The sequence below is a fragment of the Drosophila teissieri genome, chromosome 3R (genome assembly GCF_016746235.2).
Source record: "Drosophila teissieri strain GT53w chromosome 3R, Prin_Dtei_1.1, whole genome shotgun sequence".
NCBI classification, from domain to species: domain Eukaryota; kingdom Metazoa; phylum Arthropoda; class Insecta; order Diptera; family Drosophilidae; genus Drosophila; species Drosophila teissieri.
Window position 1 is genome coordinate 631,557 of NC_053032.1, and position 17,078 is coordinate 648,634.

A 17,078-nucleotide genomic window follows, 5' to 3' on the forward strand; every position below is an offset into this window, starting at 1 on the left:
GACTGAGAACGGTGACGCTTCCCTAAGCCCTCGGCCTTTCTTCTCGTCACGTGCGTCCGCGGCAGTACCAGGCGAGAGTCCGACTGTACGACGGGAGAGCAGAGACGTCCGGATAATCAGATTACATTGTAAAGCTAAGTACGAATAAAGACCCAAGAAACAAAACTGCAAGTGTTATTACTGGTAACCGGGTGGTCACGTTATAGCCGCACGTATTCCGTAGCGAGCAGACAAACAAAATCAGTTCGTTACATCTGACGCCCAAATAACGTGATTATCCCGGCAGTATGCACAAATAAAGCAGTATGGGTAGAAGTTGGATCTACCGTCTTATAAAGGAAGATTTCGCATATGTCGCACAAAGGTTGCGCATATCGCTGTCCGGAAGGACAGAGGAAATGAGAAAGGCCCTAGCGGAGTTCTACGCAGAGACGGAAAATGACCCGAAGCTTGCAGCAGTCTGGACAGAGTTGGAGACAGCATATCCAGACAGACCAGGTACAAGCGTAAGGCTTACGAACCCCGAGGGCGAAGACCTCATCGCAAGCCTGAGCATGGAGAAAATACAGCGGGAAGGTCAACGGAGAGACGAGCAGGAAAAGGAGGCCAAGTCCAGAAAGACCCAGGCCCAGCCAGCCGGACTACGCAAAAGTAGCAAAACAATTCATAGAATGGTCTTTTCGCTTTGACGGAGAAGAAAAACTCCTCGAATTTCTGGAGCAGGTGGAGTGGTCTTCAAACACGTATGGTTTGGACCTGAACATGATTTCCCGAGCCATGCCGGAATTGATGCAGGGAAAGGCTCTAAAATGGTACATATCAAACACCAAACACTGGAGGACTTGGGCCGAATTTATAGATAGTTTCCGTATTTCCTGCCCAGGGGATACTTAACGAAACTCGCGGACAAGGTTAAACAAAGGAAGTAAGGGTTTAGGGAAACATTCAAGGACTACATGGTCGAGATGCAGACCCTGATAAGACCCCTTGGGTATGGAAAAAAGGAAACGCTGGAGCTCATCAAGGAGAACTGCACGCCAAACCTCCGAATAGCATTGAGATCCTACCACGTGGACGACCTAGAGGCACGTGGACGACCTGGCAGATGAGTACGAGGAACTGCACAGGGAACGGGAAGCCTTTGCGGAAGACCATAAATTCAGCCGCAACAAAGCCTCGGCCGCAACACACGTCACGTGTAAAAGGTGTGAGGACTGAAAATTATGATGTGCGGAATGCTGCCAGAGAGCGGGAAATGGCCAGCGATCCCAGCCGCAGAGAGGCGAGCCGGGGACGCAAGGTGCCGCCTCTCCAAACTAACTGGCAAATTAATCGAAGAGGAGCAGCAGTTGTCCGCAGCGGTAATTAACGGTGGGGACACGTACAAGGCCACGATCGACACCGGGGCAACAGCAAGCTTCATAAGCGAAAAGCTGGCGGACAAGCTGGCTGCCCGTGGAGCGATTATAAGGACACGACGGCAGGTTAGGTTGGCACATGGAAGGTGCGGCGAAATCAACGCAAAGCTCGAAACAGGAGTGGAGTTCGGCAACAGGCGCCTCAGCATGAGCCTGCTGATATTACCAGGAATAGTGGATGCGTTGGTGCTGAGGTGGAATTTCCTCACGCAAGTCGGGGCCGAGATCAGGTGCGCCGGTCATGAAATTCGGATACCGGCCAGAGGCAGACAGAACGGGTGGCTCGAGGAGAAGTTGTCGGTCGCAGTAGTCCAAAAGGACGGCGAAGAGTATGACATGAATAAATTCCTGGAAACAGAGCTCGCGGAGTTTCACTCCATGACCGGAACATCTAGTATAGCCGAGCACACGATAACCATGAAGGATGATAAACCAATTAAGCAGAGATACTACCCCAAGAATCCAAAGTTTCATGGGGAGATTAATGCAAAGGTGGACGAACTTCTGGAGATGGGAATGATAGAGCATTCAAGGAGCTCGTACAGCTCACCTATAGTCATGGTGAAGAAGAAAACTGGAAAATGGAGACTATGCGTGGACTTCAGGCAGATAAACGCGAAATCCATAAAGGATGCCTACCCGATGGACCTCAAGGATGGGTATTGGCAAATACCGTTGGAAGAGTCAAGCCGGGGCTTCACGGCTTTCACGGTCCCAGGGAAAGGGCTGTTCCAATAGAGAGTGATTGCACTCTGAATCGGCCACATTTTAACGGGCCCTGGATTAAGTGATTGGACCGGATATGTATGGGATTGGCGCGATCCTCACACAGGACACAGAAGATGGCGAAAATGTCATTTCATACTCCAGCCGGACCCTAAACGGAGCCGAGAAGAACTACTAAACAACAGAGAAGGAGTGCTTGGCAATTGTGTGGGCTATTCGGAAGCTAAAGCCATAGCTGGAGGGCTACCACTTTAAGGTAGTGACGGATCATATGGCACTGAAGTGGCTGAACAACATAGAAAGCCCTTCGGGAAGAATTGCATTTGGAGCTGGAGCAGTATGACTGCACGTGGTAGCAGATGCCTTATCGAGGCAGCCACTGCCAGAGTCGCTTTCAGCAGAATCCGAAAAGCAGAGAAGAACGCAGGACACAGAGGCCGAGTCAGAGTGCAGCTGGATCACGGAAATGCGAGAGAAGATAAAAGCGCATCCTCAAAAGTTCGCAGACTACGTATGGGAGGGTAGCACCCTTTACAGGCAGATTCCGCATAGAGCAGGGAACGAAGATGTAGTGACCTGGAAGCTATGTGTTCCGCGGCAGCTGAGGGAAACTGTCTTGCGCGAAAACCACGACTCCCAGGCAGCCGGTCATGTAGGCAGTCGGAAGACGATTGCGCGGCTTGCAGCCCGGTACTGTTGGCTAGGAATGCAGAGAGACGCATTGCAGAAAGCGTTCAGGGAACGCATAGTCGCACGATTTGGAGTACTGAAGGTGTTGTTTACGGACAATGGCGTGCAGTTTACGAGCCGGGCTTTCAAGAAGTTTATCAACGACATGGGGGTAAATTGGATGCGGGTCCATCGGAAGAAAACAGGGAAGGCATGCAGGAGAACGACAACACCTGAGAACGGACGAGGTTCGGCAGCCGTTCTAGCGTCAGGCCGAGGAGAGAGTCAACGGGTGCAGACTGCGAGTCCGACAACCATTACAGCGTCAGGCTAAGGCGAGAGTCAACGGATGCGGACCGCGAGCGGACCAGAATATTGCCTCTAGCGTCAGGCCAGGGCGAGAGTCAACGGGCGCAGAATACGAATCCCATAACCGTTCTAGCGTCAGGCCAAGGCGAGAGTCAACGGAAACGGACCACGAACGAACCAGAACCCTGCCTTAAAAACCACCACCATATATTTTCCCGAAGAATGGGGGTGATATGAGAAGTTAAAACTCCGCACAAATGCAGATGGTGATCGCATGAGGAGTACGCAACAAATCAACGCGTAGTAACGGCAGTGCGAAACCAAGAAGAAAGGGAGTTTGGAGACTCTGAACTGGAGAAAGAGAGATGGGAGACTCTGAAAGAAGAGAGTTTTGAGACTCTGAGAGAAGAGAGTTTGGAGACTCTGAACTGGATAAAGAGAGTTTGGAGACTCTGAGTGAAGAGAGTTTGGAGAGACAGAGGGTTTAAAGGTGAATAACGCTACAAGTTGAACCTTGGACCGGGCCAACGGTAAAAACGTGGACTTCGGATCCGGAGAGTGGAGGCCAGAGGGATGAAATGAGGCCTATATAAGCAGGCCGAACGCGGGAAGCTGGACAGTCAAGGAGAAACGTAAGTGAACAAGTGAAGAACGAAGTCAGCAGAAGAGCTACAGCCGTGGTAGTCAAGATCGCTACGTCAAGACGTTCGGGACAAGGAAAGTCTCCGAATTGAGACGCAGGTAGCTGAGATCCAATACGACGAAGCACGGGTAGTCCGGAAGCATTCAATAGGCGAGGCCGAACCGAAGAGGGTCCCGAAGAGGCGAAAGGAAATGTGTTGTAGACCCGGTCGACTGTGTCGGAGACTGCGTACGTGAACCCGGCGATAGCCTGGTGTGTCCGTGCGATCCGAGCAGGCGTGGTACCGGCGCCACCAGTCTGAGCAGACGTGGGGTTGGCGTGTTGCTGTTCCACCAGGCGTTTGCCTTGGGAATCGCAGCCGTTAGCTGCCGTGAGTCCGCGTACGACGACAAATCCTTAGCCCAAGTGACGGGCCCCAGCGTCACGGTCTGCGGCGTATCCGGGCGACAACGCGGTGCGTCGGTAGGAACTGAACAGGCGTCCGGCGGAACCGGCCGGGACAGAGCAAGGGACAAGAAGTTGCGGCTAGCGAGGCGTATGCCTTTGAGAGCCCGCCAATTGTTCACCCTAGTCTGAGAATGGTGACGCTTCCCTAAGCCCTCGGCCTTTCTTCTCGCCACCCGCACACGTGCGTCCGCGGCAGTACCAGACGAGGGTCCGACTTTACGGCGGGTGAGTAAAGACGTCCGGATAATCAGATTACATTGTAAAGCTAATTACGAATAAAGACCCAAGAAACAAAACTGCAAGTGGTATTACTGTTAACCGGGTGGTCACGTTATAATATAAATTTGGTGGGACGAACGCACAAAATCTACTGAGCAAGCCGCACGTATTCCGTAGCTAGCAGACAATCAAAATCAGTTCGTTACAGTAGTATATCCATTTATTATTTGGACTGTTGTGCTACAAGCAACTGAATCACCATGTTCTGGTTCTGGATAAGGGTTTGCATAGTTGTTTTCATAAACGACATGAGTTCCATCATACTTTGTTGCATGGTGACCAGCATAGATCCAAATTGCTTTGCGGCTGCCTTGGGACCTGCTGAGGGTCAGTTTACGGAGCTGTGGAAGTCCCCGCAGACTGCCCTAAGTGTGCAGTATGTCTTTGTGTGCGCATACTCCTGGCAGTTTGTGCATTGTACAGGGCCGTTGAGTTTGTGTTGTTCTTCCAAGGTGATCGTTTGATGCAGTAGGAGCTGCAGCTCGTAGATCGGGTGCATTTCGTATTTCTTTAAGGCTTTGCTACATGGTTCGAGCTCGACCTTGAAGAGTGGTTGCGACTTTTTGTTTATATTAGTAATGTTACTAACATTTTTGGCACAGAAGCCTTTGGCTTTGAGGGCTTCTTGAATCTCAGAGGGGGTGACGTCAGGTTCTATTCCTTTTAATAAAACTTGCAGTCCCTGGCTGCTTTTTAGTTGGTAGGTGTAGAAGTTCTTTTTTGTTTCCTCCAGGTACTTAGATACAGCTCGGAAGTGTTCTTCGGACTTCGTTTGAACTTTGGTTTCGTGGATGTTCCCTTTAATAATTTTGTTGACCAGGGAGTTTGAGTTTATTTCCCTTATATAAATAGGTGGGGGCTTTGGTTTCATTTTGAGTCCTCTGCCCCAACTCTACTTGTTTGTTCTCCGCCTCTGCTAAGATGGAATATTATTCTGACTCCTAGTTTGTTCGTTGCTTTTGTTGGAACGGTTGGTTTATTACCAACCGTGTTTAGTAGACTAAGTTTACGCTTAATCTGGATGTAGCGATCCATACCGCTCTGTATAACCGAGACCGCTTGTTGCTTATCGAAGCTTACGGTTTTTGTTGCAATTGTATCTTGGTCTCCAGCTGTTGGAACCGAATTCTCCATAATTTTAGTGGGTTTAGTAGTTGGTGCTGCTTTTGCTGCGACTGCAGTAATTGTAGCACTGCTAGTTGTTGGGACGTTCATACGGGCGGATATGGCCAGATCGACTCGGCTATTGCTTCTGTTCAAGAATATATAATATATACTTTAAATAATCGAAAACGCTTCCTTCTGTCTGTTACAAACTTTTTACGTTTCAACAAGTTTTAAAGGGCATGTGTACAGAACAATTTGAACTTTCAGATTATCTTGTTTTGTACCATTTAAATCAATCACAGAACGTCGATATCAAGAGTTTGATTAAAGAGTATGGACCCGAACGCAACGTAAATGCACCAGTACAGATGAAAATCATCTTAAAATACAAAATACCGGCTTATCAGCATCCACGCCGTTTACCAGTATGTGATCAGAAAACAGTTGCCGAAAAACGGAAGGAAAGCTGTGACAACCGAAAGCCAAACGAAAAATTATCACGTGCTGCCTCGAATGAAACCTAGCATGTTATGGGGGCGGGGCCGCAAGGTATGCCGCCTGATTCCTTACTGCGTCCTGCGCGTTCTTACTTACCTTTATCATATTGACGGGTGCGCGTTTGTCACTGACGAGATTCTTATTCACTGCCTTCTTGTTTTTCGACTGTTCCGAACTGCACTTGCGCAGTCGTTTTATTGGCCTGTTATTTCACTCTTTTACGCACGTCCCGCTCGGGTCCAAGGCCACCAAGTGTCCGGTTAGTTCACCGTGCGTCCCCTGTTCAAAGTCGACACCGTTACCGTTCGACCTCTGTGCCCTTCGCCGCCTCGAGTCTGAGGTCCAGCGCGTTACCGTTAGTTCACGGTCTCTCCGCTTTGCCGGTGTCAAAGATCCATTATTTCCCGGATGCCCTTGACTCCTCCTGCATTCCGCCCGTCTTCACTGTTGCTAGGCAGCTCTACTGCACCTCGGTTTGTGGGTAGTGCAGTTTATTCCTGACAACACACAAGTTCTTGTTGTCTACTTAATTCAAAATGCCACTTAATTCAATAAACTACCGATTCACTTCATTGCGGCAAATTCGCGTGCACAATCGAAAGGATAATTTGGTCATTATAATTTTCTTTTTACTTATTTGTCAAAACTTACTACTACGACTACGGATTTACTAGGACTTTTTATTTGGAATCCTACCGGCTGGGGCAATCAAATATTTAGGTGTTCATATAAATAACTAGAGAGAACGCTATAGTCGTGTTCCCCGACTATCTGATACCCGTTACTCAGCTAGTGGAAGTGCGAAGGAGAGTCTTCAGCACTGACAGTTTTTAGCGGTTTGTGAGCGTTAGAGTTGGCGTGGCAAAAAGTTTTTTGGCAAATCGTTAAAAATTTACAAGACTAATACAAAAATGAAAAAAAATCGAAACATTTTTCAAAAGTGTGGGCGTGGCAGTTTTGGGCGGTTTGTGGACGTTAGAGTGGGCGTGGCAACATAAATCGACAAACTCGCGATGTGTCTATGTCTCTGGTGTCTGTATTTTGTAGTTCCTGAGATCTCAACGTTCATACGGACAGACAGACGGACACACGAACAGACGGACATGGCCAGATCGCAGAAGTGCTTCCTTCTGCCTGTTACATACTTTTCAACGAATCTAGTATACCCTTTTACTCTACGAGTAACGGGTATAACAGAAACATAAGTTTATTATCGTTTTACGGTTGGTGTCTTCAGAGAATCTTTACTGTGAGGATTTTTATGAGTGAAGCTTTTCAATAGATCACTTTAAGTTTTTCGTATAGAGAATAAATATGTCATACTTTATACTTTATAGGTTGGAAACACTTCTTTCTATCTGATACATACTTTTCAACGAAGTACTCACTTACTCTACGAGTTACCGGTTTAGAAATCCTCATTAGGTTATTAAAATCAAACAAAATAACTATAATACATAATTATTACCTCTTTTGATTTTAGGAAGCACTGTGTGTGCAGACCGAAGACTCGGCAGAACTTTTTACAACAACGGTCGTCCGGTCAATTCCAGAACCAACAGTACCACCCCCACCGCCGCCCGTATCTATAAATGCAAATTTAAATTCTGAGCCAATATATGAGGCAATAAACTTATACAAGCTAGCAACAACCAAAGAAATAAAAAAGGAAAAGTATATGTTACTTGATTACAAAAGCATTAAAGATAACAGTAAGAAGTCCACTCCCTCTTCTTCCGTTTTTGTAAAATATCAAATTGATGAACGTGAGAATAGACGAAAACATAGAGTGGAAAAAAAAATTCATGAACTAACATTTAGTAATAGTCACAAAGATATTCACATCGATGATTCCTTTTACAATATTTTAGAATTCGCCGAAAACTATTTTAATACTCATGACAATTCCACTGAACATAACTTTACTTCTACACCGACACAAAAGGGAACAAGTTCCGATATGTTGCTAAAACACAACATGACAATGTTTTCCAAGTCAGACAAAATTCCAACATCACATATACACATGTATGATCCTGAGAATGTTTTATTGTCGTGCAACATGTTTCGGGTAAGTATAATTATCTTTAAGTAATATTTAATATTATTTTTATATTAATATTGCAAAATTCACTCTAAGGATCGATATCATGGGCTTAAAATAAATAAAATAGTTATCAACATGTATGTATACATTACATACATTTAATAAAATACATAAATATAATACTGTAATGTGCACACATATCGAATAAGCACTGTACCAAATCAGAACATTGGGAACAATCACATTGTAGCACTTTTGCAACAATGTTTACGTAAGACTTTTCAGTTCCCAGGCATATCTTGAGTGCTCAGCAATCTGACCACACAAGAATGCTGAATAGACCAGAAGTGCAGAGTCGGCATAATTAGCATGCACGACTGCTCGATCTTTATGTGCACATGACTCTCTTAGACAGCGGCGCTCTCGCTGCCAAAGTTAAGTACATAAGTCAAAGCAACGTCTCTGCCGACGGCCTCTCTGCCGGCGCAGATGGATTGCATTTGGCTAGCTTGGACTCTTCAAGACCATGTACAAGGCAGTCGTCAAAGAGTCTTCAACGGGTCTTAATTGAATCTTAATCAGTCTTAACAAAAGTTACAAATATACTGGATATCCAACTGAATCTCTCTTTCAATAAAAGTTATATTAAAAACATAAAAATGCATTACTATTATTACATGGCGACCGTGACATGGTCACTTAAGCCTGTAAAACAAGAATAAAAAGAAATATATAAAAGTTAAAATGCGAACAATGACCATTGAAAAAAAAAAAATTGTGACATTAAATGCTATCAAAGTGTTAAATACACGGCAAATATTTTGAATGTTGAAGTGTTTGAAAATAAAAATACAAACACAAACCTGTGCGATGACCAGACCAGAAGAATATAATACCATAATTGATCACTCATTGACCACTCACAATAGCTGAGTATAGGGCAAGAAGACAGCCAAAACCGAAAATAAAGAAGAAAAGAAGCGGCAAAAGGATCAAGCTGCTTCAACAAAGGAGGTTAATAAAGGACCTTATAAAGACGGCAACTACAGAGGAAGAAAAAACCAACCAAACCAAAAATCTGGAAGCGATTGAAGCCAAATTGTGCAGTGGTGCGCAATAACGCAGTTGAGGCTGTATTTAATACCAATGCCCCAATCTGCCTTAATATTAAGAATAAATACCTCAAGCCGATGCGTGAAAACGCTGCTTGAAAAATACTAATCTCTGTTAGGCTTTTACTAAAAACATGTGTACGGTATTGAATTATATAGAGCAAAACATTGTAAACCGTACACATGCCCTCTAACTAACTTTTTCTTGGACAGGCATACGTGTAGGAAGAAATAATAGCAATATACAATTTTTAATCAAAATTTAATAATAAAAAAAAATAATAATCGTTCAATTAACAACTATGGGTTGGTTCGGATCTGACGATAGTCAGACCAAAGACAACACGGCTAATGTCGTGAACAACGTCCGAATAGTAGATCACACAGAAGATATTCAAGCACTGTGGGTTTTACTCCTAATTTTGACAATTACCAGTGTGGCCCAGTTCCTTCTGACGTTGTACATAAAACATAACAAAATATTAAAAAGAAAATATATGAGTAGGGCGAATAATCTAGACAGGGTTTAGATAAAAAAAAAAAAATAAAAAAAAATATATACATATATATATATTATCAAAAAAAAAAAAAAAGAAAAAAAAAACCTAACAAAAAAAATAAAGAATGAGTATATAAATATATACTAACAAGTAAGAATTATTAATTATGTAAAAACATAACAAGAATAAGAAACGAATTTGAAAAATCGCATAAATGTTTGTCACAAAATATACCTATTCTAGGACCGACAATAAAGAAACATGCAAATATTCTGGTAAATTCCTTCAACGAAGCACGAATACTAGTGTATGATAACAAGGAAAGACTAAATCCCGATCATCTGTCTCAGGTATCGAAAGTTCTCATAAAACTTAGATCGAACTTGTTATCTGTAAAATTGAAACTTGGTTTGGATATATCAATAACAACCATATTAAATTCGCCAATAAAAATAGAATCGGACGAACAAACAGAAACAGAAATAGAAGACGAAGACTTGAACAACTTAACAATTCCAGCTATATCAACACTAGCTGAATTGACGGAGGAAGAATTGGCTGAGTCAGACATAGAAGAAACAGAAAAAAAATCTGTCATCATGGTGGACGAAGCAACTGCCCAGAGGGCATACATAAAAGACATTTCAACGGCGATTCCGGAATTTGACGGTAAAAAGATAAATTTGGGTAGATTTATCACGGCAATCAAGTTGGTTAACCTGACCAAGGGACCACATGAAGCTATTGAAGTGATTAAATCGAAAATAATCGGAACAACACTCTATAGAGTACAGAATGAAGTTACAATTGATGCCATTATCAGGAAATTAGAAGAAGTGGTCGTAGGAGAAACAACGGACGTAGTAAGAGCAAAAATGGCAAATGTTTACCAAAAAGGTAAAACAGCCACACAATTTACAAATGAAATTGAAAACCTACGCAAGTCTCTTAAATCTTCATATATAGATAAGGGATTGCAACCAGAACATGCTATCAAATTTAGCACAAAGGAAGCAATCAATACAATGACAAAGAATTGCGATCATGGAAAACTAAAAACAATCCTAGAGGCAGGAACATTTAAGACAATGGACGAAGGTTTAAGTAAATACATCCATTGCAGCACTGAGATGACAGGAAGTGCAAGTTCCGTTTTGTTTTACAAGAGAGGACAAGGAAGTTACAACAGAGGTAACTACCGAGGACGAGTACAAAATGAACACACAGATAAGATACTTACATTTCTAGTAGACACAGACGCCGATATATCAGTCATTAAAGAAAATTCAGATGAACTTTTGAATATTGATCATAATAATATAACACAAATTACAGGAATTGGAAAGGGTTCAATAAATTCAATAGGTTTAACACTTCTCGAGATGAGAACCGGTAACTATATAGTACCGCACAATTTTCATGTTGTGGACGACAATTTTCCGATCCCTGGTGACGGAATAGTTGGAATCGACTTCATAAAAACATTCAATTGCCAATTAGATTTTACTACAGAAAGTGATTTTTTCATTCTAAGGCCAAACAATATTAAACAAGCGATACAAATACCAATTTTTCATAATATCGATAACATTGAGATAACCATACCATCTCGTTGTGAGGTTATCAGGCAAATTACCGTAAGTTCGGTGGATAACAAAATTCTAATACCGAATCAGGAAATCCAAGATGGTGTATTTGTCGAAAACTCGATATCAGATTAAAAAACACGTACATCCGAATACTAAACACAACTAACAGCAATAAAATTTTAAACGTAAGCAAAATCAATTTTGAACCATTAACTAACTACAAAATAGCAGACCTAATCGACTCCATAAGAGCCGAATCAATTTTAAGCAGATTAAAGAAAAACTTTCCATCTGCACATAAGAAAATGTTGACTGAACTGTGTTCACAATATACTGATATTTTTACCCGTTACTCGTAGAGTAAAAGGGTATACTAGATTCGTTGAAAAGTATGTAACAGGCAGAAGGAAGCGTTTCCGACCATATAAAGTATATATATTCTTGATCAGGATCAATAGCCGAGTCGATCTGACCATGTCCGTCTGTCCGTCCGTCTGTCTGTCCGTATGAACGTCGAGATCTCAGGAACTACAAAAGGTAGAAAGTTGAGACTTAGCATACAGACTCCAGAGACATAGACGCAGCGCAAGTTTGTTTCCACGCCCACTCTAACGCCCACAAACCGCCCAAAACTGTCACGCCCTCACTTTTAAACAATGTTTTGATATTTTTCATTTTTGTATTAGTCTTGTAAATTTCTAACGATTTGCCAAAAAACTTTTTGCCACGCCCATTCTAACGCCCACAAACCGCCCAAAGCTGCCACGCCCACACTTTTGAAAAATGTTCTGATATTTTTTCATTTTTGTATAAGTCTTGTAAATTTCTATCGATTTTCCAAAAAACTTTTTGCCACGCCCACAACCCGCCAAAAACTGTCAGTGCTGAAGACTCTCCTTCGCACTTCCACTGGCTGAGTAACGGGTATCAGATAGTCGGGGAACTCGACTATAGCGTTCTCTCTTGTTTTGGATTGGAGACAGAACCAATCACTACAAATAATTTTTACAAACAAAAGATAAGATTGAAAGATGATGAACCAAGCTATATTAAGAACTATAGAAACAAAACAAAAATACGAACATAAAAATAAAAAGACAAATAGAAACCACTGTACCTGAATAAGCCATATTGCATTCCAAAGAAATGCTTATCGGATTCAAAAGAAAAAAAATGGCGTTATTAGTGATTTTATGATTATTGTCAATAAGAAAAAATTATTATCAATGAGAACGTTTCCAGTGATAGCTATCGCCACATACAATAATTATTAACTGACAATATCCCCCCTTGCCAAATGAAGCATCGACATAATCGAATTAGGTAACTAAATTAATAGAAGACAAGATAGTAGAACAGCTGAAATATAGTAGCCCATTATTGCTAGTTCCAAAGAAATGCTTATCGGATTCAAAAGAAAAAAAATGGCGTTTAGTGATAGACTATCGCCAAATAAATAAAAAGTTATTAACTGACAAGTTCCCCTTGCCAAGAATAGATGACATACTTGATCAATTAGGCCGAGCAAAATATTTCTCGTGCCTGGATCTTATGTCGGGATTCCATCATATAGAGTTAGAAGATTCTCGAAATATAACATCCTTTTCTACGAGCAGTGGCTCTTATCGCTTCACGCGACTACAATACGGATTAAAAATAGCTCCAAATTCCTTTCAACGAATGATGACAATGGCATTTACAGGTCTGGAACCATCTCAAGCATTTCTGTACATGGATGACTTAATTGTCATAGGCTGTTCTGAAAAACACATGACCAAGAATCTTACAAATGTTTTTGAACTATGCAGGAAAAACAACCTCAAACTGCATCCAGATAAGTGCTCATTTTTCATGAGTGAAGTCACTTTTCTTGGACACAAATGTACTGATAAAGGCATATTGCCTGACGATACTAAATATGATGCTATACAGAGATATCCAGTTCCTACTGACGCAGACAGTGCCAGAAGATTCGTAGCATTTTGTAACTATTATAGACGTTTTATACAAAATGTTGCAGATTATTTCCGTCACATAACAAGATTATGTAAGAAAAATGTAAAGTTCGAATGGACAGCTGATGGCCAGCATGCCTTCGAACACCTTAAAAAAGAACTAATGAATCCAACTTTGCTGAAATACCCCGACTTTAGCAAAGTGCGATAAATCATTTCAAACCATATATATATGGTAGACACTTCACCGTCAAAACAGATCACAGACCGTTAACATACTTGTTCTCGATGGTTAATCCAAGTTCAAAACTGACCAGAATGAGGCTTGATTTAGAAGAATATGAATTTACTGTGGAATATCTTAAGGGAAAAAGACAATTATGTAGCAGATGCGTTATCCAGAATAACCTTCGACCAACTAAAAAATATATCCAAACAAGTACTTAGCCTAAGCAAACTACTCAAGAAGCTTCTAAGCCCAAAGTATACGGAGTCATTAATAATGACGAAGTACGCAAAGTAGTGACATTGCATGTAAATAATATGATATGTTTTTTTAAACATGGAAAAAAAATTACTGCAAGATACAACGTTGAAGATTTGTATATTAATGGAACTCTCGACTTAGGTCAATTTTTCCACAGGCTTGAAAAGCAGGCCGGTATGCATAATATCAATCAACTTAAAATGGCACCGTGGGAAAATATCTTTGATAACATTTCAATAAATACATTTAAGAAAATGGGCAATAAAACATTAAAACTATTAAGAGTAGCGCTACTCAACCCGGTGACCTTAATGAATACAAAGAAAGAAAAAGAAGCAATCCTGTCTACACACCACGACGATCCAACACAAGGAGGACACGCAGGCATTACAAAAACCCTGGCCAGGATTAAATGACATTACTTTTGGAAAGGTATGACTCGGGAAATAACAGAGTACATACGGAAATGTCAAAAATGCCAAAAAGCAAAAATTGTGAAACACACAAAAACTCCTTTATCAATTACAGAGACACCAATAAGCGCATTTGACAGAGTCATAGTGGATACGATAGGTCCACTACCAAAGTCAGAAAACGGTAATGAATATGCTGTTACACTTATATGCGACCTGACAAAATATTTGGTAACCATTCCAATCGCAAATAAAAGCGCAAATACAGTAGCGAAAGCAATATTTGAAACTTTTGTACTAAAATTCGGTCCAATGAAGACGTTCATTTCGGACATGGGAACTGAATACAGAAATTCAATTATCAAAGACTTATGCAAATATGTACCTGAAAGTAGAAAATATAACTTCTTCAGCACACCATCATCAGACGGTAGGAACAGTGGAAAGATGTTATAGAACTTTTAACAAATACATCCGGTCATACATATCGGTTGATAAAACTGACTGGGACGTATGGATAAAATGGCACATAATTATTGTCCATATGAGTTGATTTTTGGTAAAACATGCAATTTACCAAAGCATTTTAATAGCGCAGATAGAATAGAACCCATTTATAATATAGAAGACTATGCTAAAGAAAGTAAATATAGGTTAGAAGTAGCATATAACAGAGCAAGAATTATGCTCGAAGAACAGAAGAAAAAGAATATGGAATTAAATGACTTAAAATTAAACGATATAAGTATATCAATAGGAGATAAGGTGTTATTAAAAAACGAAACCGGACATAAGTTAGATTTCAAAAATACAGGACCTTATACGGTAGTAAAGATAGAAGAAAGGGATAATATAGTAATCTCAAATGATAAGAAAAAACAACAAACGGTACATAAGGATAGGTTAAAATTGTTTAGTTCTTAAAAAAAAAAAAAAATTATATGGTGGCCATCAAAAAAGTATATATATAGAGAAAAGAGTTAACCCCACATAAGTGCATTGAATGTAAGAAAACATTTTTCTTTTATCATCTTTGATGGTTAAACGATTATAAACAAAAACAAGAGAAAACGCTATAGTCGAGTTCCCCGACTATCTGATACCCGTTACTCAGCTAGTGAAAGTGCGAAGGAGTCTTCAGTACTGACAGTTTTTGGCGGTTTGTGGGCGCTAGAGTGGGCGTGGCAAAAAGTTTTTTGGCAAATCGATAGAAATTTATAAGACTAATACAAAAATGAAAAAATATCAAAACATTTTTCAATAGTGTGTGCGTCTATGTCTCAGGAGTCAGTATGCTTAATCTCAACTTTCTACCTTTTGTAGTTCCTGAGATCTCGACGTTCATACGGACGGACAGACGGACGGACAGACGGACATGGCCAGATCGACTCGGCTATTGATCCTGATCATGAATATATATACTTTATATGGTCGGAAACGCTTCCTTCTGCCTGTTACATACTTTTCAACGAATCTAGTATACCCTTTTACTCTACGAGTAACGGGTATAAAATAAATTTGAATTTAAAAACCCAATAACACATATGTTTGTACAGAATGTTCCTTAAATTTCCTTAAGATTTAAAATTATTTCCTTAAAATAAAAAAAAAAAAAATTATTTTTGTAAATTTCCTATCAACTTAACAAAGAAAAAAAAAATTTTAAATTATAAAATAACTTCATAAAATTACGTTATTTTCCAAAAGAAGGGAGATGTAATGTGCACACATATCGAATAAGCACTGTACCAAATCAGAACATTGGGAACAATCACATTGTAGCACTTTTGCAACAATGTTTACGTAAGACTTTTCAGTTCCCAGGCATATCTTGAGTGCTCAGCAATCTGACCACACAAGAATGCTGAATAGACCAGAAGTGCAGAGTCGGCATAATTAGCATGCGCGACTGCTCGATCTTTATGTGCACATGACTCTCTTATGACTCGCTGCCAAAGTTAAGTACATAAGTCAAAGCAACGTCTCTGCCGACGGCCTCTCTGCCGGCGCAGATGGATTGGATTTGGCTAGCTTGGACTCTTCAAGACCAAGTACAAGGCAGTCGTCAAAGAGTCTTCAACATGTCTTAATTGAATCTTAATCAGTCTTAACAGAAGTTACAAATATACTGGATATCCAACTGAATCTCTCTTTCAATAAAAGTTATATTAAAAACATAAAAATGCATTACTATTATTACAATACTTTGTTGTAATTCGATAAACAAAGAAAATATCAATTCAATGAGAATTCGTTTTTATTAAATCTATTAATAAATAAGAGGTCATAGTAGTATTAATAGTTTATTATTATAGTTAAAACACCTAATAAAATAAAACGGTTTTGTATGTTATACGATGGAAAAATTCCTTAATTTCCATAAAGATCATCCTAATAATTATATATATCAATTTCTTAACAAGGCACCTTCAACTACAACATATATCAAAAATGTAATGATTAATAGTAATATTTACAAATAACTTTTTAAAAATAATTTAACAATTTCTTATTCAATCATATTTAAGCTACATGCTACTATTATTCGCCACATAATTTTACCTTACCCCGCAAAATCGGATTGTTTGATTTTAGAAGAATAAAAAAATATTTGCTAAAACTGGTGCAATATAAGTTAACACAAGCTTAGCTGAATTGGGTCAGCCGGATGCGCGTGCAACAAAGTTGCGACACCCAATGGCGGAATAACTTGATCCGCACAAATAGCAGCCGGCGAAGAAGGTCACGAGGGGCACGGTCAGCAGATACGTACGCCAAGCGGCCGCCGCAGCACGGCACGAGGCGCATGATCATAGTTCTGCCGCGACGCTACCGAGTATCCGTAGATTTGGTTAGGCTTCTAAATGCTTAAGCTTGTT

General features: G+C 40.6%; 1 protein-coding gene across 5 annotated transcripts in view; it reads left to right on the top strand.

Annotated features, from left to right (window-relative positions):
• Positions 1-17,078, top strand: part of LOC122620870 (unconventional myosin-VIIa) — a 1,106,244-nt gene that overhangs the window by 555,834 nt on the left and 533,332 nt on the right. For all 5 annotated transcript variants that reach the window (XM_043798541.1, XM_043798540.1, XM_043798542.1 and 2 more), the window contains one exon: positions 7,580-8,167. In XM_043798541.1, the coding sequence (XP_043654476.1) occupies positions 7,580-8,167 (588 nt within the window). The remainder of the gene's footprint in view (positions 1-7,579; positions 8,168-17,078) is intronic.